The sequence below is a fragment of the Aegilops tauschii genome, chromosome 2, assembly GCF_002575655.3.
Source record: "Aegilops tauschii subsp. strangulata cultivar AL8/78 chromosome 2, Aet v6.0, whole genome shotgun sequence".
NCBI lineage: Eukaryota > Viridiplantae > Streptophyta > Magnoliopsida > Poales > Poaceae > Aegilops > Aegilops tauschii.
The window spans coordinates 415,997,429-416,020,403 of record NC_053036.3 but is presented as its reverse complement, the minus strand read 5'-3'; the positions used below and the strand labels follow the sequence as shown (position 1 = coordinate 416,020,403).

Here is a 22,975-nt window from a genome sequence, read left to right as displayed (position 1 = left end):
GCATATCTAGAAATAGCAAAAGGATGAATAGTAAAAAGAGCAAAGCAAATGAGAGGTTTATGTGGGTGTGGTCATTACGCTTTCAGCTCCTTCATGTGATTGATGTTGGACCTCGCATTTCCAAAGCGCTTGACAATTTCGTACAGCTGGTTCTGATCCTTTGTGGCCTTGACTTCCTGCTCATAATCATCTGCGGGTGGCGCGTGAACTACCCTACGCTGCCTCACAGAACCAGGGGTGGCACTTCTAATGGTATCCTCAGATACCGACTCAACAGGCACGTTGGAACTTGATTGGCCCTGACCTCGTGAGGACCTCCTCTGCAATGCTGCCTCCTCAATCCGGCGGTAAGCTTCATCAAGTGACGGTGTAATCTCCTCAGGGGTGGCTGCAAGGATCAAAAAAGTGGGTTAGGATACTTGGAAAACAAAACAAATTTAGTGTGAAAGAAAGGTTGCAGAATATGAAATGTAGGCACAGAAAGTAGGGAGTTGCCATGTGCAGCCAACTCCAGTTGCCATGTGCAATGCATTGTAGTTGCCATGTGACAACAACTACAGTTGCCATGTTGTATCAACTGCAGTTGCCATGTGCTTGCAGAATGGAAAATGCAGCATGGCAACAGAAAAATGTAGGTGACAGCGTGCAAGCAAATCCAGTTGCCATGTCCATCAGATAACATTTTCCATCACAAAAGTGAGAACCCAAAAAAATGCTTGGGACAAAAGTCGGACTAAAAAGATGTATACACGAAAATGATAAACGCATAAGAAATGTACCTTGCACAATCGGCTCTACGAACTTCATAGCCTTCCTGCCCTCGACCATTGGTTGCGCCATCATTGGGGCCATGCCTGCCGGGAAAGCAAAGGCAACTGGTGAAGGATCTTGCACCACCGGTTCATCTTGACTGCAATCGATGCCAAGGCTACAGCTCGGTGGGGTGAAGGCCATTGGGTGCCTCTCCTGCCTACTGGCCGGACCGCGAACAACTTGCTGGGCAGAATCCAAGGGTGAAAGATCAACAAACATTTCTGCATCGGCCGCTGCAGAATCATCGGGCTTATTCATAGGACGGGGCGTGCTGTCAGCGGTATCAGTCGTAGCTTTCTTGATAATCTTCTTGTTTGGGCTGTAGGGGACACCGATGTTGACTGGGAGCTTAGAAGTGCGCAGATTTAAGCTGGGGTTATCCACTGCGGGTAAAGACGCAGTCTGCTCCGCACGTTCACCTCCGTCAGTCATGCCCGGCTTGCCACCTGGGTCGGTTGTACTCCGGTCTTCCGTTCTCTCCATAACATTGCTTCTGGCAGGTCGTGGGAACAGTGTAGACGCAGGCACATAACCAGAGTCATCTCTGCTGCTCCTAGCTACAGCCGGCGCGTTAGGTATGTCTGCAGATTGCTTGCGGGGGCTACGACGCCTAGGTGGAAGACCAGCTCGCGTAACGGTCACCTTGGCAACCTCTGGAGCACCAGAAGCTGGAGCTTTGTGCCAAGAGTCTCACCTGTGGATGGCATATCATTATGAACTGTCGCCTCAGCCCCTTCTTTCGTGGACGCAGAAGTGCCACCACCCATGCGCTTGGAATCCGTGTCAGATGAGCGGGAATATTCCTTGCTTAGGTTGATCTCGGGGGGCGTCCACTTCAACACTTGCTGATCGGGTGGCATGGCTCACAGCAGCATCCTTCATTGCCAGCAGAGTGGGCAATATTTCAGCAGTCCTGGCAGATACCGACTCGTCACTCCCAGATGTACGGATGCCTGCTGTTGTAGCCTGCACATCTGCAACCGGCGGAGATGGTCGGCCGCTTGCATCAGAGCTAGTGGGAACAGTGGACGGTGCAGCAGCAGGTTTGCTCACTGTGCCTCATGAACGTCTGAGTTGCCACCTGTGGACAGCTTTGAGTGTATGCGTTCGAGTGGGTCTCTGGGGTTCTACTTGGTCATGCGTGTGGTAGTCTTCTTCACTCTGAAACAAAAAAACACGAACATTGTTAGATGAACAGCTGATAGTTATAATGTAGGTGGAAAAAGAGCTGCCATGTGGCCTAGTTAGCAGTTGCCATGCAGAACAAGAGGAGTTGCCATGGTACACATCTTAAAAAATGTAAGAAATGTGTGATGTGCCAGGATTGCCATTTCAAAACTAGGTGTCGATGAGTGCACAAACAAAATGGGAAAGATGGTAGTTGCCATGTAGGTGGAATAAGAGTTGCCATTTTGCCTGGTTAGAAGTTGCCATGCAAAACAAGCAGGAGTTGCCATGTAGTAAAAAGAAAAAGAGCATGGGAGCAACAGCAGTTGCAATGTGGGACTGATGGCAGTTGCCCATATGGCAAGCTGAACAGCTGCATTGAAAAGCAAAAATATAGCAATATGGCAATGAAAAAGAACAGGGATAACCTACTTCTTGACTGTCTTCCTCAAATCTGGCAACACGACAGGATCACCGGTGTTGGACGTCGACGTACGAGGAGATGACCTAGTGGAAGGCGTGTCACCAGCAATAGGGGCACCCTTGTTCAATCGAGCAGAAACACGGGTTGGCGTTGGTGCTTGTTTCTTCGTAACTGCTCGTCCACCAACTGTTGCCTCGCTGCACATATAAGAAAGAGGCGAAAAAAGGTGCCAAGTGTCAGACACGAAAATCGTTGCCACGCTTAGCAAAAAAACAAATGGAAAAGGGGGTCAGTCTGTTCGAAAGGATAGACAAAACAAAACACTAAAATAGAAGTCGAACCTCCTCCTAGCAGCTAAGGGATCGGTCCTAGGTCTCTTGACAGGAGAGCCCTGCCCAACATCCTCTGGATCCCTCCCCCTCTTTGAGGGCAACACCCCCTTGCCTCTCGCAGCTGTCTGTTCTTTGACTTTCTCCGGTGAGGGGACATCTAGTGCACCCTTGCCCTTCTTACCACCTGCACGAACTTCAACATGTTCGTCATCGTCGGTGTCAGGTTGCACGTTCTCCATGTCATCGTCATCGTCCTTGTCGAGAGCAGCATCTCCATCTAGTTCATCTTGTGTGTCAGGAAGCTCCTGCGAGCTGTTGTGGTCGTACCGACCACGGCAACCAGTTGGCCGATGTGTCCGTTCTGGAACAAATGGAGTGAACTGCCTCGCAACCGCGTCGCTGTCAGAGCCATTAAGGGACTTTCAACCCTCAACCAACTTCCCGAGCAAGCTGGTCATTCCGGATGCAAACTGCCATATTACATGCTCAACAGGTGCCCTCGCCTGTGCACGAAACAAGAAGCAGCAGTAACCAACCGTATTAAAGTCACGTGCACAAGATCAAAATAAACCAAACACAACCATAGATATATATCCTTGATTACCTCAACAGGACAAGACGGAGCTGAGTGCACGTCCATCCACTTTCCAAAGTTTTGAGGCCCACCAAACACGCTGTAGTCTATAGCATGCTTGGCCATCAGCTGGAAAAAACCAAAAAAACAGCTAGCATGTAAAGAGAGAAAACAATGAACACTAACTAACAGTTCATGTATTGCAAAAATAAAAATAAAAAAGAGGAAGAGGCTAGAAGTTTCAAAATGGATGGCAGAGTTGCCATGTGGCGTAAGACATGGATACCATGCGCAGACAGCCATGGCTAACAAGTTAGTCATCTCTTGTTAGCCACAGCCGGTTGCCGTATGGGGATTTTTTTTCATATGTTATGCAGCGTCAAATTTGAAAGAATGTCGTGCAAAGAAAGAAGCCAGAACTAACCTGCAGTTTCCGTATTTCGTATCAGTTATCTTGTTCGCGGCAAGCACAGCCTTGACAGCATCGTAAGTCCACGCGGAAACAGCAAACTTGTCTGGAGGCGGCGGGCCTCCTATCCCAAAGTCCACAGTGGACAGATCAAGACGATCGACGTACATGAGCTGATGTACAACAATTTAAAAAAGAAAAAATATCAGTTGCAATCATGGTATTTTGCAAAAAAGAAGCTAACGTATGTTCCTTCAATCATCAAGTTGGAGGGCATGAAGAAGGAAAGAGTTGCCATGTATTTCTGTTAGTTGCCATCTAATTATGTTGGCAGTTGCCATCTAGTTATGTTGGCAGTTGCCATCTTGTTATGATGGTAGTTTGCCACAATGTCACCATCATGGTTGCCATGCATGCTCAAGGAGCTAGGAGTGTTTGCAAAAGAGTAGTACAAAAATACCATTAAATGGAGTCGACAACCCTTCTGGTACATCTTGTTTGAGAATGCATCATGCAGGAAGTCCGCAATGAACTTACACCAATTCATGTTCTTCACTTCTTTCAGGTTTGCCTGCACAACACAAATTTCCGGACAAGAAGTTGCTGCATCAGAAATCAAATGGGAAAACATCAAAAAACTGGCAGTGACTAGCTTACAGATGACATAGGAGTCAAAAGATTGAAGGAAAATGAAGGAGTAGAGATAGAGCATTCACCAGGATGGGGAAGCATTTGTTGCTTGAGCGAAGAGATGTGGTCGGTGTAAATACAGCTGGGATCAGGTACATGAGTAGCTTCATCTTAAAAACTTCGCCATGGGTTTTCATGCCCTCCAGCGAATTTGCCAGCACGGTCGTGTTCGGCATGGATGTCATCCCAGGAAACAAACGGGCAAACAACGTTTACTCAATCTTATTATTGACCTCATACGGGACTTTGATTTCTCCACGGGGCACACCCAACGTGCAGAACACGGATTCCTCGTCTAACGGCAGTCTTCCACGTCCCGGAATCACAAATTCCCTGGAGGCGGGCTCGTAAATCTCACCGAGCCAATCACATACAGGGTTCACTAGATTCTTACACCGAACATCCATCAGAGCCTGCATCCCCAACTCAGCAGCAGCTCCCTTCTGGTCGTCGGTAAATCCCTCGGTCAATATAGTCAGGCGTTCCTGTGAAGCCCTATTGCGATCACGTTTCTTCTTCTGCAAAACAGAGAAATGATCATTTGTTGCCATGTTTCACTATCATGAAGGTTTAGACCCTATCAGACGATTGCAAACTCAATATGACATTCGAAACATATGGGGGAAGGGGGGCTGGGGGGTGGACAGTTACCTCATCGCCGTCTGTTGTCCGTCCAGTTGCGCGATTCTGCCGCGGTAACTCCATGAAATCATCATCGTCGTCTTGATGATCGCCGCGAGCCATTCTGCTAAGGTAAGAACAAAGCAAACTGTCAGGGTGAAAATGAAAGTATGAAGTAAGCAGTTGCCACCTAACAGAATGTACTTGCCACATGGGCTCAATTGAAAGTGGCAAAAAGTTTAGGCAATATCGTATGAACACCCACACCCCCTATGATTGTCCAACAATAAATGTGGCAACTAAACACATTGGCTTCATTTGAAAAATGTACAGATCATAAGGCACTTGAAACAAAATGCTTAAGTTGCCATGTTAGCACAAGATAGTACGAAGAAAGGCACAAAACTTCGGCTGCACAAACATATAATGTGGCAACTCACACTCTGTCCTCATACAAAAAATCAGTTGTCATATATTCAAAGGCAAATGTACTAGGTTGAAATTGCCTTGTTAAAATGCAAGACAATTCAGAAAGTGTTGAAAACATCTACTGAACAACCTATAATGTGGCAACTCACACACTGACCTCATACTGAAAATGAGTTGCCATGTAGTACGGCCAAATATGTTCAGATATCACAAGTTTGCATGGCAAAGCACAAAATTGAGTATATGGTACAGTGAATTTGCCACATTATCCTGCCTACATCATGGCAACAACCATAGTGTGTTAACAGAAATACTTGCCATATGGAAATCATACTTGTGGCAACTGACACATTTGACCAGGAAATTAGTTGCCATCCAGTGCACATAGTTGTCATATATTCAAAGGCAAATGTACTAGGTTGAAATTGCCATGTTAAAATACAAGACAATTCAAAAAGTGTTGAAAACATCTACTAAACAACCTGTACTGTGGCAACTCACACACTGACCTCATCTTAAAAATGAGGTGCCATGTAATACGGTCAAATATGTTCAGATATCACAAGTCAGCATGGCAAAAAACAAAATTGAGTCTACTGTATAGTGAATTTGCCACATTATCATGCCTATATCATGGCAACAGCCTTAGTGTGTTAACAGAAATACTTGCCACATGGAAATCATACTGTGTGGCAACTGACACATTTGATCAGAAAAATAGATGCCATCCAGTGCACATAGTTGCTGAAACTGCCATGACTACCTATTTACTACACTTTATCATGCCTACAGCATGGCAACAGCCATGGTGTGTGCACAAAAATAGTTGCCACATGGAAAACATATTTGTGGCAACTGACACAGTTGATCAAGGAATTAGTTGCCATCCAGTGCAGATAGTTACTGAAACTATCATGTCTACCTTCATACTGCACTTTTAAATACAACTACCTAGATCTAGGGTTCATTGGCAACTATCATAACCTGAAATTCGTCAACAAAAAACTTCCTGCACTGATTGCAAATAGCATTTCGAGACAAATACATAACTAATGGCTAGAAAAACGCCGGCTCAATCCCAAGGCAGAACCAGGATGTGGCTGCGGGCAGGCCGAGCCACACCGGCATGACAGCCGCAGCGGCGGCGGCCAAACTGTGCAATGCCACCGAAAACGACCAGCACAGGACTCCGCCGCCGGCGGGAATGCCGGAGCATCGCGAATCCGCCTGAATCTCGATGAATCTCGAGCGAAACATTGACCCCAGAGGAGAGGGGAGAAATGCAGGGAAGGAATGCGAGCGTGGGAAGGAGCATTACCTTCACTCTGCAGGCACTCCGGCGAATACGCTCCGGTCCGACGAGTCCCACCGATGACCGCGAATGCCGTCGACTCTTCCGCCTCCGCCATCGCCTTCTCCTCTCGCCTTCTCTTCCAATCGAATGAACTGCGGGGTGGGTTGGGTGAGTAATGAAGTGGAGAGTAAATGGAACCGTGAGGGGAGGGGGGGCGAAGTGCGCGACGTGGTTGACGGCAACCGCAGTTCGGGCGTGGCGTGCCGGCGCAGAGCAGTTCCACTGCACGCCTCCGAGTGGCAACCGTTGACCGCGGGGGGGGGGGGGGGGCAACCGGCGTGTGGGCGAACACTCTCACACACCACACACGCGACTTGTCCTACGTGGCACACAAAATCAGCCAAAACATGCCAAGATTCGTGCACAAACTGTTGAACGGATGAGGGCGTGTGGTTGAGTTGGCCAACGCCCACACGTGTTTGGCGTTATCCTTTTTCGTTTAAAAAAAGACATCAACAAGGTTTTTTTTTTTACATGGAAGCCACGTCGTTGATAAATAGCCGGAAAACCTCGGAATGTTATTAAGAGACACGACGCGAGTACGCACCAATAGTCAGCAGAAAAGGTCACGCCTCCGAGAATCCAACTACAGTACCCGGCGTGAGCCAAAGGAGGCAGGATCCCGGCGATGGCGGTTCCCGGAGGGGAGGGAGAGGGACGGGGGCGGCCGGTGGTGCTGGTGACAGGTTGCTCGGAGGGGGGCATCGGGCACGCGATGGCGCGCGCGTTCGCGGCGGAGGGGTGCGCGGTCGTGGCCACGGCGCGGTCGCGCGCGTCCATGCGCGGGCTCGAGGGCGACTCGCGGTACCTGCTTCTGGAGCTCGACGTGCGCTCCGAAGAGAGCGCGCGCCGCGCCGTTGAGGACGCCCTGCGGGAGCTAGGCCGCGTCGACGTGCTCGTCAACAACGCGGGGGTCCACCTCGTCGCGCCGGTGGCTGAGGTGCCCATGGAGTCGTTCCACCAGGTTTTTGACACCAATGTCTATGGTAGGCTACCAAAATCATTGCTTTCTTTTTGTGCGAGGATTGTTTGTTCTGTTTGTTTGGCACCTTGATGGCGATATCCTCAAGGTAGACAAGATTCTGGATTCTCACAGATTCATAGTGAAACAAAGGGTTTTATAGTTGGATCTATCTACGGCTGTCCTCATTCTTTAAAAAACAAGAAACACCCTAAGGCCGTCTCGCCATGAAGGAAGGGAGGATAGAAAATATGTGAATTTATTCATGGGAGCGCTTCAAATGTGTACGTGCAGAAGACTTGAAGAAGTGGACTGTAGTCAGTGGTATGCTGTCAGTATCTAGCTTATTCGACTGAGATTTAACGAATCACATTGGCAATCATATTACAACAGCAGCTAGTATAGGATGCCTACGGCTTGAATTACAATCTGAAGTGAACAAGGTGTATACCCCTAATTTTAAAACATATAGCAGGACATGCTGCATCCTGTTCCACTGATGAAATGATCAGGGCAGTGGTCTTTCAAAGAATATCCTGTTCCCAGTAGCAAAACTGCTAAAGATAAATGAACACACTAGGAGAAGTATAGTGTGCTTGCTTCTGCAATGTTAACGGGGTCTGGGAGGCAATTGAAATTGTGGAGTTCAGAAACTGTCTCTGCCTGTCTTTCGTTAATCCTGTGATAAACATGTCTAATCTCTAATTGCATAAGAAATTGGAAAACAATTCAGCAAGGCCAGCAGTTGTTTCACCTTTAAGACTGTCTCTCATCTGAAAGCTTAGTGATATCAACTGAATGTGTGTACTTTACAACTTCATCCTATATGAACTATTGATTGAGCTGTTGGTCTTTTATAATGCTTCTGTCCCTCTCCTTGGATTGGATGGTTCATTTTTGTAATGTCTCTTTTCAAAAATAGTACTTTCCCCGTCCGGAATTAGTTGACGCTCAAACGTATGTATCTAGACGTATTTCAGTGCTAGATACATCAGTTTGAGCGTCAACTAATTCCGGACGGAGGGGAGTAACATAGTAGTATTTTTCTAGATTAATATTTGGTCCTGCATTTGTGTGACTAAATGACTTTACCTGTCTTTTCACATGCAGGAACAATGAGGATGATTCAAGCAGTTATTCCCCATATGATGGAAAGAAAAGAAGGTACAATTGTGAATGTTGGAAGCATTACAGCCTTGGCTCCAGGACCATGGGCTGGTGCGTATTCGGCATCGAAAGCTGCTCTACATGCATTGAGCGATACATTAAGGTTTGTGTGTTCAAGGATCATTGTTACAGTGATTTTGTGCTGTCCATTAAATGTAAAACATTATTTTATGGGACAACTTAAAGCATCTGAAGTACAAGCCTTTCAATGGTGAAACATTACTTATGGATGCAACTTTGGATGCATTCTTAAAATTGAAATTCCTTCATCTGAAAAAATTGATACTATATTAATTTTCTGAGTCCTAATCTAACTTGGGGAATATATAGAGCACTTAACAGTTAGTTTATGTTAAGTAGTTAGTATTAGATGTTGTTGTTACCTTTACTTGAATATCACAAGATAGTTTAATCATGTTGGGAAATGACTGTTTGACAGAAACCGTAAGATCTAAGAATTCAATGGCAACATATACAACATAGGAATACTATTCAGATTTTTCCTTTGTAATTTTACATGTCATGTTCTTGCACGGTTTTCTCTTTCAACTCGTTACTGAACATTTTGTACTCTTTGAATATGCATTTCTTCATTATCTTCCATCCTAACTTGCTAGATATTGCATCGTTGCAGGGTGGAACTAAGAAATTTTGGCATAAATGTCATGATAGTTGCTCCAGGAGGCACAAAGTCAAATATAGGAAGCAATTCTGCAGACAAGTATGATCAAATAAACGACTGGAAGTACTACAAAAAATACGAGAAATCACTTCGAGCCAGGACGGATATATCCCAGGGCGCCGGGTGTGTTGCAGCAGAAGACCTTGCAAAGAGAGTTGTCAAATTGGTTCTGAAGAAGAATCCTCCGGCTTGGTTCGCTTATGGCCAGTTCACTGCTATTCTGACGATCCTGTATTATGCCCCATTGTGGTTCAGAGATTACTTCTACAGGCTGGTCATGAAAATGTAATCTGGAAGATAGCTCTTGCGTGAACCAGAGAGATTGCCCCCTCGGGTCCCATTTTCATTTCATGAGTACTACTTGGTCTCTCGGGCCCTCACTACAGATATACTGTATTTCACAATACATGAGTACACACACTTCCAGTCCATATCCATTTGTAACGTTCAGTCCAAGTGTAAAGTCCTCCCGGTTATTATGTAATAATGGTTTTAGTAATGTAATATTATTCCGAAATTTGTGGTTTCTTGTGTTACTGTCATAGGTGAGAATCTGTGGAACATATTCTTCAATCTTGTGCAGCAGCCTCAATTGTGCCTGGCAGGAAATTGCCATTTGTTTCGCTTGCAGCCTATATGTCTGGGTATACAGGATTGTGAGTGCTGCACAATCCTGAAGCACAAACAAATGTCAATTTCCTGTTTCCTGCCATAATGGGTATTCGTCATGCAGTTTGAGTGTGACTACAGCCTAATGAGGATCTGCAGCCTATAAGTCTGGGATCACAGCAATAACGTTTCTTTTAGGGTGGATCACTGTCAGAAATGCTGCTAACTGAACCAATATGGCTGGCTCCTGCAGCTCAAACATCTTGAAAGCTTCGCTCTAAGCTTTCTAGCCGGCAGCGCGACTAAGTCTCGCAATTTTTTTTTTGAGGGGAGACTAAGTCTCGCATGGGGAACCCTTCCGTGCGCGTGGTCTTCTTCTGGGCCGGCCCATTCCGGGATGTTCCCCACACATATTTTAGGAAGGTTCTAGAACCTTTCCTGAACCGGTTCTCTCTTTTTCCGTTGTTTTTTCTTTCTATTTATTCTTTTCACCTTTTCTTTTCATTTTTCATTTTTTCTTTTATTTTATGTTTTCCTTTTTCTTTTCGTGTTGCGAACATATTTTAAAATTCGTGAATATGTTTTGAAATCATGAGTATTTTGTGAATTCACGAAGATATTTTTGAAATCGTGAACCACTTCAAATCCACATTTTTTTCATTCGCAAACATTTTTTATCAAACCGCCAACATTTTTGAAATCATGAACATTTTTTTAGTTTTTGCGAACATTTTTTTTCGATCACTACAGCGCCTGGTGGGCGGGCCCACAGACGAGCAGAGCAAAAAAATCGTATAACAGCGCGCAAGAAACACCAAAAAGAGCGTATCCAAAAGATTCGAACTTGAGACGTAACTTGAACCAGTGGACTCTAGTATGTGTAGCAGCGAGGAAAGCTTAAGAATAATTCTAGTCACGTTAGTAAACACAAAATTGCACAATACTGTTCTTGTATCATATAGATTTTTGAATTATTTGAAAATATTTTAGAAAATTCTGATTTTATTAAAAAATGTGAACCAAATTTTAAAGTTCGCATATTTCAAAAAAACTTCACGAACATGAAAGAGAATTGGCCTATTCAATAATAAAAGTTCACAACCTTCAAAAAAGTTCATGCATTAGAAAACAAGTTTATCAAATTTCAAAAATAGTTCACAAATTTTAAAAAGGTCTTCAATTTTTTTAATATCGATTTTGAAAAAAGTCCATCAAATTTGAAAAAAGATTCATCTATTTTGAAAATCTCCATCATTTTTGAAAAAAGTTCATTGATTTTGAAAGAAAATCATCAACTTTCAGAGAAATTCATCAATTTTGAATTTGAAAAAAGGTCATAGGTTTTGAAAAAGAATTCACACATTAAAAAAAGTTCATCAATTTTAGAAAAAGTTCATCGATTTTGAAAAAAAACCATGCATTTAAAAAAATCACTCATTTAGCAATAGAAATTAAAAAAGAAAAAAGAAAAAGAATATAAAAAACTGAACAAACCGTTCCAAAAAAGTGAAAACAGGAGCAAGAAAAGGAAAAGGGAAAAAAAAGAAAGAAGGAAAGAGTGAAGAAGATGTAAACAAACATGGAGGGTGTCCGGTTTTTTTTATGGGGAGGCCTCCATGGCTAGCTTTATTACAAATTAAATAACGGATACATCGTTTGCCAAAAATTTGGCAAGGAAGCTAGGAGGCGCCTCGATCCACAACGACGGATCGTTTGCACGTCCATATTCCGCTAGCTCATGAGCTGTCACATTAGACTCTCTATTACAATGCTGAAGAAAAACCCTCCCTATATCTCTAAGTAAGTCTCTACATTCTTCCAAAACAGGAGTAGCCATCATCGAATGTCCTTCATTGAGCTGTAGAGCGTTTATTACATGGAGGGTGTCCGTTGGTTACTGTGGGGAACAGAGAACAGGACGTCGTGTGCTCAAATCCTACCCTACCCCCTCACTCAGCTTTTCTCAGAGTTAAAAAAAGAAAAAAATTGGATGGGTCGGGCCAGCTAGCAGGAGGGGTGTGTGCTCGTTTGCTAAATGCAATGAAATGGGCGCCTGAAGCGCTATATAGGAATCTCGTTCGCCTGTGCGTTATGCGCGGTATAGGAGGTGGAAAACCCTATTTGACGCATACTGCATGAAATAGTCGGCGAATCGCGCTGGCGGGGCGACCTAACCAGCAATTTGGGTCAGCCCTGTTGGGGAACGTAGCATGCAATTTAAAAAAATTCCTACGCTCACGCAAGATCTATCTAGGAGATGCATAGCAACGAGAGGGGGAGAGTGTGTCCACGTACCCTCGTAGACCGAAAGAGGAAGCGTTTGACAACGCGGTTGATGTAGTCGAACTTCTTCGTGTTCCGACCGATCAAGCACCGAACGTACGGCACCTCCAAGTTCTGCACACGTTCAGCTCGATGACGTCCATCGAACTCTTGATCCAGCAAAGTGTCGAGGGAGATTTTCGTCAACACGACGGCGTGGTGACGGTGATGGTGAAGTGATGCGCGCAGGGCTTCGAATAAGCACTACATGAATATGACCGGAGGCGTAAACTGTGGATGGGGGGCGCCGCACACGGCTAACAAGTGTTGATGTGTCTTCTAGCGGTGCCCCCCTCATATATATATATACATACATATATATATATATAGGTTGGAGGGGAGGAGAGGCAGCCAAGGGGGCACCCCAAGTACGAGGAATCCTACTTGGGCGTCTCCCAATTCGGCCTCCCCCCTTCCATATTCATCTGGAGGGGGGAGGAAGAAGGAGGGAGGAGAGAAGGAAGGGGGAGGCCGAATTGCTCCCCTTCCTTTCTCTCTTCCCCTCCTTCCTTCCCCCTTATTTTGGCCTACATGGGGCGCACCAGCCCCCTAGGGGCTGGTCTGTCCACTTCTTGGCCCATTAGGCTCATGTAGTTGCCGGGGGGATGCCCGGAACCTCTTCCGGTGACCCGATATGTACCCGGTACCCCCGAAACACTTCCAGTGTTCGAATATCATCGTCCAATATATGAATCTTTACCTATCGACCATTTCGAGACTCCTCGTCATGTCTGTGATCTTATCCGGGACTCCGAACAACATTCGGTCACCAAATCACATAACTCATATAATACAAAATCATCATCGAACGTTAAGCGTGCGGACCCTACGGGTTCGAGAACTATGTAGACATGACGGTGACATCTCTCCGGTCAATAACCAACAGCGGAACCTGGATGCTCATATTGGTTCCCACATATTCTACGAAGACCTTTATCGATCGTACCGTAATGACAACATACGTTATTCCCTTTGTAATCGGTATGTTACTTGTCCGAGATTCGGTCGTCGGTATCTTCATACCTAGTTCAATCTCATTACCGGCAAGTCTCTTTACTCGTTCCGTAATGCATCATCCCGTAACTAACTCATTAGTCACATTGCTTGCAAGGCTTATTATGACGTGCATTTACCGAGAGGGCCCAGAGATACCTCTCCGATACTCGGAGTGACAAATCCTAATCTTGATCTATGCCAACCCAACAAACACCTTCGGAGATACCTTTAGAGCATCTTTATAATCACCCAGTTACGTTGTGACATTTGATAGCACACAAGGTATTCCTCCGGTATCCGAGAGTTGCATAATCTCATAGTCAAAGGAATATGTATATGACATGAAGAAAGCTATAGCAATAAAACTGAACGATCAACATGCTAAGCTAACAGATGGGTCTTGTCCATCACATCATTCTCCTAATGATGTGATCCCGTTCATCAAATGAAAACACATGTCTATGGTTAGGAAACTTAACCATCTTTGATTAACGAGCTAGTCTAGTAGAGGCTTACTAGGGACATGGTGTTTTGTCTATGTATCCACACATGTATCAAGTTTCCGGTTAATACAATTCTAGCATGAATAATAAACATTTATCATGATATAAGGAAATATAAATAATAACTTTATTATTGCCTCTAGGGCATATTTCCTTCAGTCTCCCACTTGCACTAGAGTCAATAATCTAGTTCGCATCTCTATGTGATTTAACACCAATAGTTCACATCTTTATGTGATTAACACCCATAGTTCACATCGCCATGTGACCAACACCCAAAGGGTTTACTAGAGTCAATAATCTAGTTCACATCTCTATGTGATTAACACCCAAAGAGTACTAAGGTGTGATCATGTTTTGCTTTGTGAGAGAAGTTTAGTAAACGGGTTTGCCACATTTAGAACCGTATGTATTTTGCAAATTTCTATTTCTACAATACTCTGCACGCTACTCTAGCTAATTGCTCTCACTTTCAATATGCATCCAGATTGAGACACCGAGTCATCTAGATTAGTGTCAAAGCTTGCATCGACGTAACCCTTTACGACGAACTCTTTGTCACCTCCATGACCTAGAAACATTTCCTTAGTGCTCTTAGGTAACTAAGGATAATTTTGAATGCTATCCAGTGATCTACTCCTGGATCACTATTGTACCCCCTTGCCAAACTCATGGTAAGGTACACAATATATCTGGTACACAGCATGGCATACTTTATAGAACCTATGGCTGAGGCATAGGGAATGACTTTCATTCTCTCTCTATCTTCTGCCGTGGTCGGGCTTTGAGTCTTACTCAACTTCACACCTTGCAACACAGACAAGAAACCTTTCTATGACTGATCCATTTTGAATTTCTTCAAAATCTTGTCAAGGTATGTGTTTTGTGAAAGTTCTATTAAGCGTCTTGATCTATCCCTATAGATCTTGATGCCCAATATATAAGTAGCTTCACCGAGGTCTTTCATTGAAAAACTCTTATTCAAGTATCCTTTTATGCTATCCATGTAACACCCTGAGAATCATGCTACAGTAACCCCCTGTGATTAAGCTAATCATATTGCTAAACAGGGCTAGATCACATTTGAACCACACCCTTGTCAAACTCCTAGTTCAAACTTCAATTAAATTTAAAAGTGGAAAATAAAAGTTTTCAAAAATTCAAACAAAAATGTTCAGTGGGTTCTAAATAATACACTGGTAATTATGGTGGAGAAATCACATTTTTATAAAATGTCTAAATACTTTTAAATGAAATAAAACAAAAAAGGAAATAAACAAATAAGAGAAAACAGAAAACAAAACAGTCAAAAGAAAAAAAGGGAGCAGGCCTTTCCCCCCCCCACTGACCCCCGGCCCAAAACCCCCGAACCCCCCCCCCCCCCGGCCCAAGCTGGGCCGCCACCCGCGCCCCGCGCCCCGGCCCAGCCCACCTCCCCCCGCGTCCCCTTCCTGTTCCCCCGACCGGGGACGGAACAGTGGCCGTCCCCGCCGCACCCCCTCGCCGGCGACGGGGAGGATAAGGGCGCCAGCTCCCCCGCCTCCTCGGGCCTCTCTCCCACTCGCCCCCGCTCTCCCTCGGCCTCTGCGCCTCCTCCCCCGCCAGATCCCCCTCCTTCTCCCCTCCGTTCCCCTCTGCCCGAGAGCGCTCGCCGCCGTTCACCGTAGTTCCCGCGGCCACCGTGCCCAGATCGCCCCGACGACGTGCCCGAGCGACTCCCCGCCGTCGACTACGCCGACTGCGCCATCGGGAACGAGCCGAGCGCCACTGCATCGGCCTCCCCGAGCTCGTCTTCCCCGCACGTCCGCCGTCGATCGTCGCCGACTCCGGCTACCCCGCGCCCTCCCCGAGCTCGCTGACACTCCCTACGGCTCCACTGTGAGCTCCTCTACCTCCCCCCCTCTCCGCTAGCTCGCCCGCGCTCCGTAGCTGCTCCCCCACGCGCGCCCGAACACCGCGCCGCGGAGCTCGCCGCCGGCGGGTCTCCGGTGACCAAATGGTCACGGGGCCAAGCCCGTTGCACTCCCCGCCGTACGTAGATGCCCCCCCGCCCATACGCTTGCTCGTTTGCCCGCCGTAACCGCGTTTCCGTCAAGCACCCGTAGCACCTCGCCGCCGACGAGCTCGTAGCGGTCGACTCCGGCCGTTCCAGCCCCTCCGACCACCGCCGTTGGACGCGCGACGTCGAGCCGCGTCGAACGCGCCCAGCCACGCCTCCGGAGACCCCCTGTACGCGAAACCCGTACCCCCTCCCGAGCCGCGCCGCCGTGCGTCTGGTCGCCGGCGTTGCTCCGGCGCCGGCCGCCGACGTGGCACACCTGGGGCCACCCCTGGGGCCACTGCCAGTGGCCCCCACGGGCCCAGTTGACTGGGTTGACCCAGTCAACTGCTGACTGGGCAGGCCCAGTCACTGACATGCGGGCCCCGCCGCAATAATTAAAAAAAAAGAAAAGAAAAGGAAAATGTTTTATAAATAAAATTAATTAGTTTAAATAATCTCTCACTGACAGGTGGGCCCAGTAGTTAATTAACTAAAAACTAATTAGTTTAATCCTCTGTTAACCCACTGTCTATGACAGGTGGGTCCCCCGTGTCAGTTTGACCAGTCAACCCGGACTGTTGACCGCTGACGTCACTCCTACGTCATGCTGACGTCATATCCCTTTTTTCTGTTAATTAAATAATTCCAGAAATTCAAATAAACTTTGAAAATTCATATCTTTTAAACCGTAGCTCGGATGAAAATGTTTTCTATATGAAAGTTGCTCAGAACGACGAGACGAATCCGACTACGCAGTCCGTTCGTCCACCGCACCTCCCTAGCCTATCGAACTAGCAACTTTCCCCCTCCGATCCGTCTGTCCGAAAACGCGAAACATCGGGAATACCTCCCGGATGTTCCCCCCTTCACCGGTAACACCTACTGTCGCGTTAGGACACCCCTAGCACCGCTCATTGACATGTCACGCATCGTCATGCTTATGTTTGCTTTGTATTTACTGTTTCTTCCCCCTCTTCTCTCCGGTAGACTACGAGACCGACACTGCTGCTGCCCAGTTCGACTACGGAGTCGACGACCCCTCCTACTTGTCTGAGCAACCAGGCAAGCCCCCCCCCCTTGATCACCAGATATCGCCTATTCTTCTCTATACTGCTTACATTAGAGTAGTGTAGCATGTTACTGCTTTCCGATATCCTATCCTGATGCATAGCCTATCCTTGCTACTACTGTTGTTACCTTTACCTGCAATCCTACATGCTTAGTATAGGATGCTAGTGTTCCATCAGTGGCCCTACACTCTTGTCCGTCTGCCAGGCTATACTACTGGGCCGTGATCACTTTGGGAGGTGATCACGGGTATATACTATATACATTATATACATGACACATGTGGTGACTAAAGTCGGGTCGGCTCGAGGAGTACCCGCAAGTGATTCTGATGAGGGGGCTGAAAGGACAGGTGGCTCCACCCCGGTAGAGGTGGGCCTGGGTTCCTGACGGCCCCCGACCGTTACTTTGTGGCGGAGCGACAGGGCAGGTTGAGACCACCTAGGAGAGAGGTGGGCCTGGGTTCCTGACGGCCCCCGACCGTTACTTTGTGGCGGAGCGACAGGGCAGGTTGAGACCACCTAGGAGAGAGGTGGGCCTGACCCTGGTCGGCGTTCGCAGATACATAACACGCTTAACGAGTTCTTGGTATTTGATCTGAGTCTGGCCATTTGGTCTATACGCACTAACCATCTACGCGGGAGTAGTTATGGGTATCCCGGCGTCGTGGTATCAGCCGAAGCCTTCTTGACGTCAGCGACTGAGTGGCGCGCGCCGGATTGGACTGGAACGCCACTAGGCTAGGTCTGCTTCCGGCCGCGTACGCAACATGCAGGTGTGCATAGGGCGATGGGCCCAGACCCCTGCGCGCTTAGGATTAGACCGGCGTGCTGACCGCTCTGTTGTGCTTAGGTGGGGCTGCGACGCGTTGATCTTACGAGGCCGGGCATGACCCAGAAAAGTGTGTCCGGCCAAATGGGATCGAGCGTGTTGGGTTATGTGGTGCACCCCTGCAGGGAAGTTTATCTATTCGAATAGCCGTGCCCCTCGGTAAAAGGACGACCCGGAGTTGTGCCTTGACCTTATGACAACTAGAACTGGATACTGAATAAAATACACCCTTCCAAGTGCCAGATACAACCCGGTGGTCGCTCTCTAACAGGGCGTCGAGGAGGGGATTGCCGGGTAGGATTATGCTATGCGATGCTACTTGGAGGACTTCAATCTACTCTCTTCTACATGCTGCAAGATGGAGGTGTCCAGAAGCGTAGTCTTCGACAGGACTAGCTATCCCCCTCTTATTCCGGCATTCTGCAGTTCAGTCCACTGATATGCCTCTTTACACATATACCCATGCATATGTAGTGTAGCTCCTTGCTTGCGAGTACTTTGGATGAGTACTCACGGTTGCTTTTCTCCCTCTTTTCCCCTTTCTATATCGGATTGTCGCAATCAGATGTTGGAGTTCAGGAGCCAGACGCCACCGTCGACGACGACACCTACGACACTGGAGGTGCCTACTACTACGTGCAGGCCGCTGACGACGACCAGGAGTAGTTAGGAGGTCCCAGGCAGGAGGCCTTGCCTTTTCGATCGTTGCTACTTTTGTGCTAGCCTTCTTAAGGCAAACTTGTTTAACTTATGTCTGTACTCAGATATTGTTGCTTCCGCTGACTCGTCTATGATCGAGCACTTGTATTCGAGCCCTCGAGGCCCCTGGCTTGTAATATAATGCTTGTATGACTTATTTATGTTTTAGAGTTGTGTTGTGATATCTTCCCGTGAGTCCCTGATCGTGATCGTACACATTTGCGTGCATGATTAGTGTACGGTCAAATCGGGGGCGTCACAAGTTGGTATCAGAGCCGACTGCCTGTAGGAATCCCCCTTTCCACACTCCTTGGTCGAAGTCGAGTCTAGACAGTATAAAACTTTTACTAACATGGCTGTGTGTCTTACGGGCCCACGTCGCCATTGGGTGGTACTAGGATCTTTTACTCCTCGACCTTTACTCTGGGACTCTGAACCCTCTTCTACTCGGGTTAAACGAATTTACTAACTCTAACACTAGGATCCCGTGACCGCGTTCACCCCAAAGATGGATAAACCATAGATGTTTCTCAGAATAGTATTTTGAACAATTCACACACTGTCATTTGACTCCTTTGAAACGTCTTTGCTTTCAGATGGAACCCACGAGGCAGGTTGTTCGCCACACGATGGCCATTGGTGCCTCGGGATCACCTGCGGTGCTAGCTGAGATGATGACCTATCTGGGTTATCGCTGGCACCCTGAGTACACCGTCTACGAGGAGTACCAGGACTTTAACCAGGAGCAGTACCGTGCCATCGTCCACCTCTACTCTCGGGAGTACGACTCCACTACTGTGCTGCACACCGCACATGGTGTTGGTGTGACCATCGATATGGCTGTCCACGATGCAGCCTATGCTGCTCTGACACGTCTTCGTGGAGAGTATCGGGAGTTGGACACCTCTCCTTTCAGGCACATTGCTATCGCCTCTGATGTTGGTGCGGAGGGATACTATACTGCTGCCTACTCCACTGTCACCCGAGAGCCCTTCTACCATCAGCACCTGGTTCTGCATGCTGATGGGCTGGATCGAGCTAACCGAACTCTTCGCCACGAGATGTACACCACCCGTCAGCACCTTTACCGTGCTCTGACGCTGCTGCACCCCTTTGTCCGGTCTGGACAGGTACCGCGTGCTGCGATCTACCCAGCCAGGACCGTGATGCCCCACGGTGTTGGTTGGCCAGAGGTGGGAGGCTACTCTCCCGCACTTGTTCCTTTTCTGCCACCTGAGCACCGGGCTCTACACCTGAGTATCCGCGGCCCCCAGTCTGCTGACGTGGAGGATTATCCGTTACCTCACTACCAGCTGTCGGGCTACGATTACCTCCACAGTACCTCTTGGGACTGATGTAGGCTTGCTTGTAGTATTAGTTGCAGTCGCCGCGAGCCTGTGTGCCGCCTATGATGTTTTAGTCTATGTACTGAACTCTATGAACTGAACTCTATGCATGGCCCCTTTTGTAAGTTATGCCGACTACTATGTAGTAGCTATCGTGCTCCTTTCAATTATGCATGTTTCATCATGAATGATTCTTGTCATTGCCAATTTTCTCAATGCTGAACTACCCCTGTTATATATTAGCAGGATGGTTAGACCAGGTGGTCGTGGTCGTGGTGGCGATGCCCCACCACCACCTGAGTACATGGCTGGTATGATCCAACAGTTTGAACTGAACCGCCAATTCATGGAAAATATGATGGCTCAGTTTCCTCGCCCCAATATGAACCAACAGCCAGCTCAAGTGACTCTTCAAGATTTCATACGCCTCAACCCAACCATCTACCGCAGCTCAACTCAGCCTCTGGATGCTGATGACTGGCTCCGTGACATCACCTATGAGATGGAGTCTGCTGATGTAGCCCCTGCCAGCTATGTCAATTTTGCTTCCTTCTTCTTGAAGGGACCCGCAGCTCAATGGTGGGACAGCCACAGGCGCACTCTGCCAGCTGGAACAATCATCACCTGGCCAGACTTCCAAGCTGCTTTCCGTGCCCGCTTCATTCCTCAAGGAGTCATGGACCGGAAGAAGCGTGAGTTCCGCAACCTCACCCAAGGCAACAAATCTGTCGAAGCTTATCAGCGGGAGTTTCTGGACTTGTCCCGCTATGCTGAAGAAGACATTGCAACTGATGCACGCAGACAGGAGAAGTTCCGTGATGGCCTTCAAGCTGACATCAAGCTCGCACTTCTAGTGCATGACTTTGCCGATTTCGCCACCTTGGTGAACAAGGCCATCAATGTCGAAACTGGTCTGCAGGAATACCAGAGCTCTCACAGGCGCAACCGTGACACGGGCTTATCTTCGGGCCCGCCCTCACAGAAGCGTAAGATATGGATCCCGAACAGCATGTATCGTCCAAATGCTTCTGCCCCAAAGCAGACCTATGCTGCCCCTCGTCTGCCTACACCACCGTCCAGGCAGTCAAGACTTCCAGCTCCACCATCCCAAGCTCCTGTTCCCACTCCGAATAATGGCTTGTGCTTCAGGTGTGGTCAACCAGGGCACCGTGCTAAAGAATGCAACCAGAACCAGAATCAACTGGCCCTTCCAGCAACTGGCCGTGGTAACAATCAGCCCCGCAACAACAATGCTAAGTCTTATGGTCGTGCTCATGCCAACCACGTTGATCTCAACGAAGCTCAAGACCAGCCTGCTACTGTGATGGGTACACTCCTCGTAAATTCAGTACCAGCATCCGTTTTATTTGATACAGGTGCATCGCATTCATTCATGTCAGAAGATTTTGCATACAAGCACGACGTTAAATGTGAGGAGATGAACACCTCTGTATTGGTCAAAACCCCCGTGGGACAGTGTCAAACCTCCTTGGTTGGCATCGATGTCCCCGTGGAAATCGAAGGGCTGGAATTCTATGCCTCTCCCATTATCCTGAAGTCGTCTAACATCGACCTCATTTTGGGTATGGATTGGTTGAAAGCGCATACTGTTTCTATAGTTTGCGCCACTAAGACCGTCCATCTGCTACACCCTTCTGATGAAATAGTTGCTTACCAAGCTCATCTGGTGCAAAATGCCGAGGCAAGGCTTTACGCATTGAATGCCTTGAACGCTGCACCACTCGAGGGCATTGAAAACATTCCCGTCGTGCGTGAATTCCTCGACGTCTTCCCTGAAGAACTTCCGGGGATTCCCCCTGCTAGAGCTGTCGAATTCATCATCGACTTGAAACCAGGCACCACTCCCATAGCCAAGCGACCCTACAAAATGCCGCCGCATGAACTCCTTGAGCTTAAGGAGGAAATCGACAAGTCTCTTCGCAAAGGATTCATTCGCCCAAGTTGCTCTCCTTGGGGAGCACCTTCTCTCTTTGTCAAGAAGAAGGATGGGACTAACCGATTGGTTCAAGACTACCGTCCTATAAACCAAGCTACCATTCAGAATAAATACCCTCTTCCTCGGATCAATGATCTGTATGATCAACTGGCGGGTTCGTCAGTGTTCTCTAAGCTCGACTTGAGGTTGGGCTACCACCAGATCCGTGTTCGCGGAGAGGATATCCCAAAGACCGCCTTCGTGACTCGCTATGGTTCATACGAGTACACCGTCATGTCTTTCGGTTTAACCAATGCTCCAGCCACCTTCTCTCGTCTGATGAACTACATATTCATGGATTACCTCGACAAGTTCGTCGTGGTTTATCTGGATGATATCCTGATATTCTCCAAGAACGAAGAAGAACATGCTGAACATCTTCGACTTGTGCTGGAAAAGCTACGAGAACATCAACTATATGCCAAGTTCTCCAAATGTGAATTCTGGCTACCGGAGGTAACCTATCTTGGGCATGTCATCTCTAAGGATGGTATTGCCGTCAACCCCGAGCGAGTTCAGGCTATTCTTGATTGGACTCCTCCCAAGAACGTTAAGCAAGTCAGAAGTTTTCTCGGTCTCGCCAGCTATTGCCGTCGATTTGTCGAGAACTTCTCCAAGATCGCCAGGCCTCTGACTAACCTGTTACATAAGGGCGTCAAGTTCCAATGGACAGACAAATGTCAGGAAAGTTTCCAAGCACTCAAAGACAAGTTGACTTCTGCCCCAGTTCTAGCTCCACCTGATACTAAGAAGGACTTTGTCATCTACTGCGACGCTTCCCGTCAAGGATTAGGCTGTGTCCTAATGCAAGACCGCAGAGTGATTGCTTATGCCTCTCGACAATTGCGCCCTCACGAAGAGAACTACCCAGTTCACGACCTCGAACTTGCTGCTGTCATTCATGCGCTAAAGCAGTGGCGACATTACCTTCTCGGTAATCG

General features: G+C 47.5%; 1 protein-coding gene across 1 annotated transcript; it reads left to right on the top strand.

The window, feature by feature from the left end:
• Positions 1-7,336: 7,336 nt before the first annotated feature.
• On the top strand, positions 7,337-10,140 carry LOC109744814 (short-chain dehydrogenase PC-15). The gene is made up of 3 exons (XM_020303952.4): positions 7,337-7,799; positions 8,885-9,044; positions 9,576-10,140. Exons 1-3 carry the CDS (start codon positions 7,442-7,444, stop codon positions 9,910-9,912), a joined length of 855 nt encoding a protein of 284 aa, XP_020159541.1. The 5' UTR covers positions 7,337-7,441; the 3' UTR covers positions 9,913-10,140.
• The last annotated feature ends 12,835 nt before the right edge of the window (positions 10,141-22,975 follow it).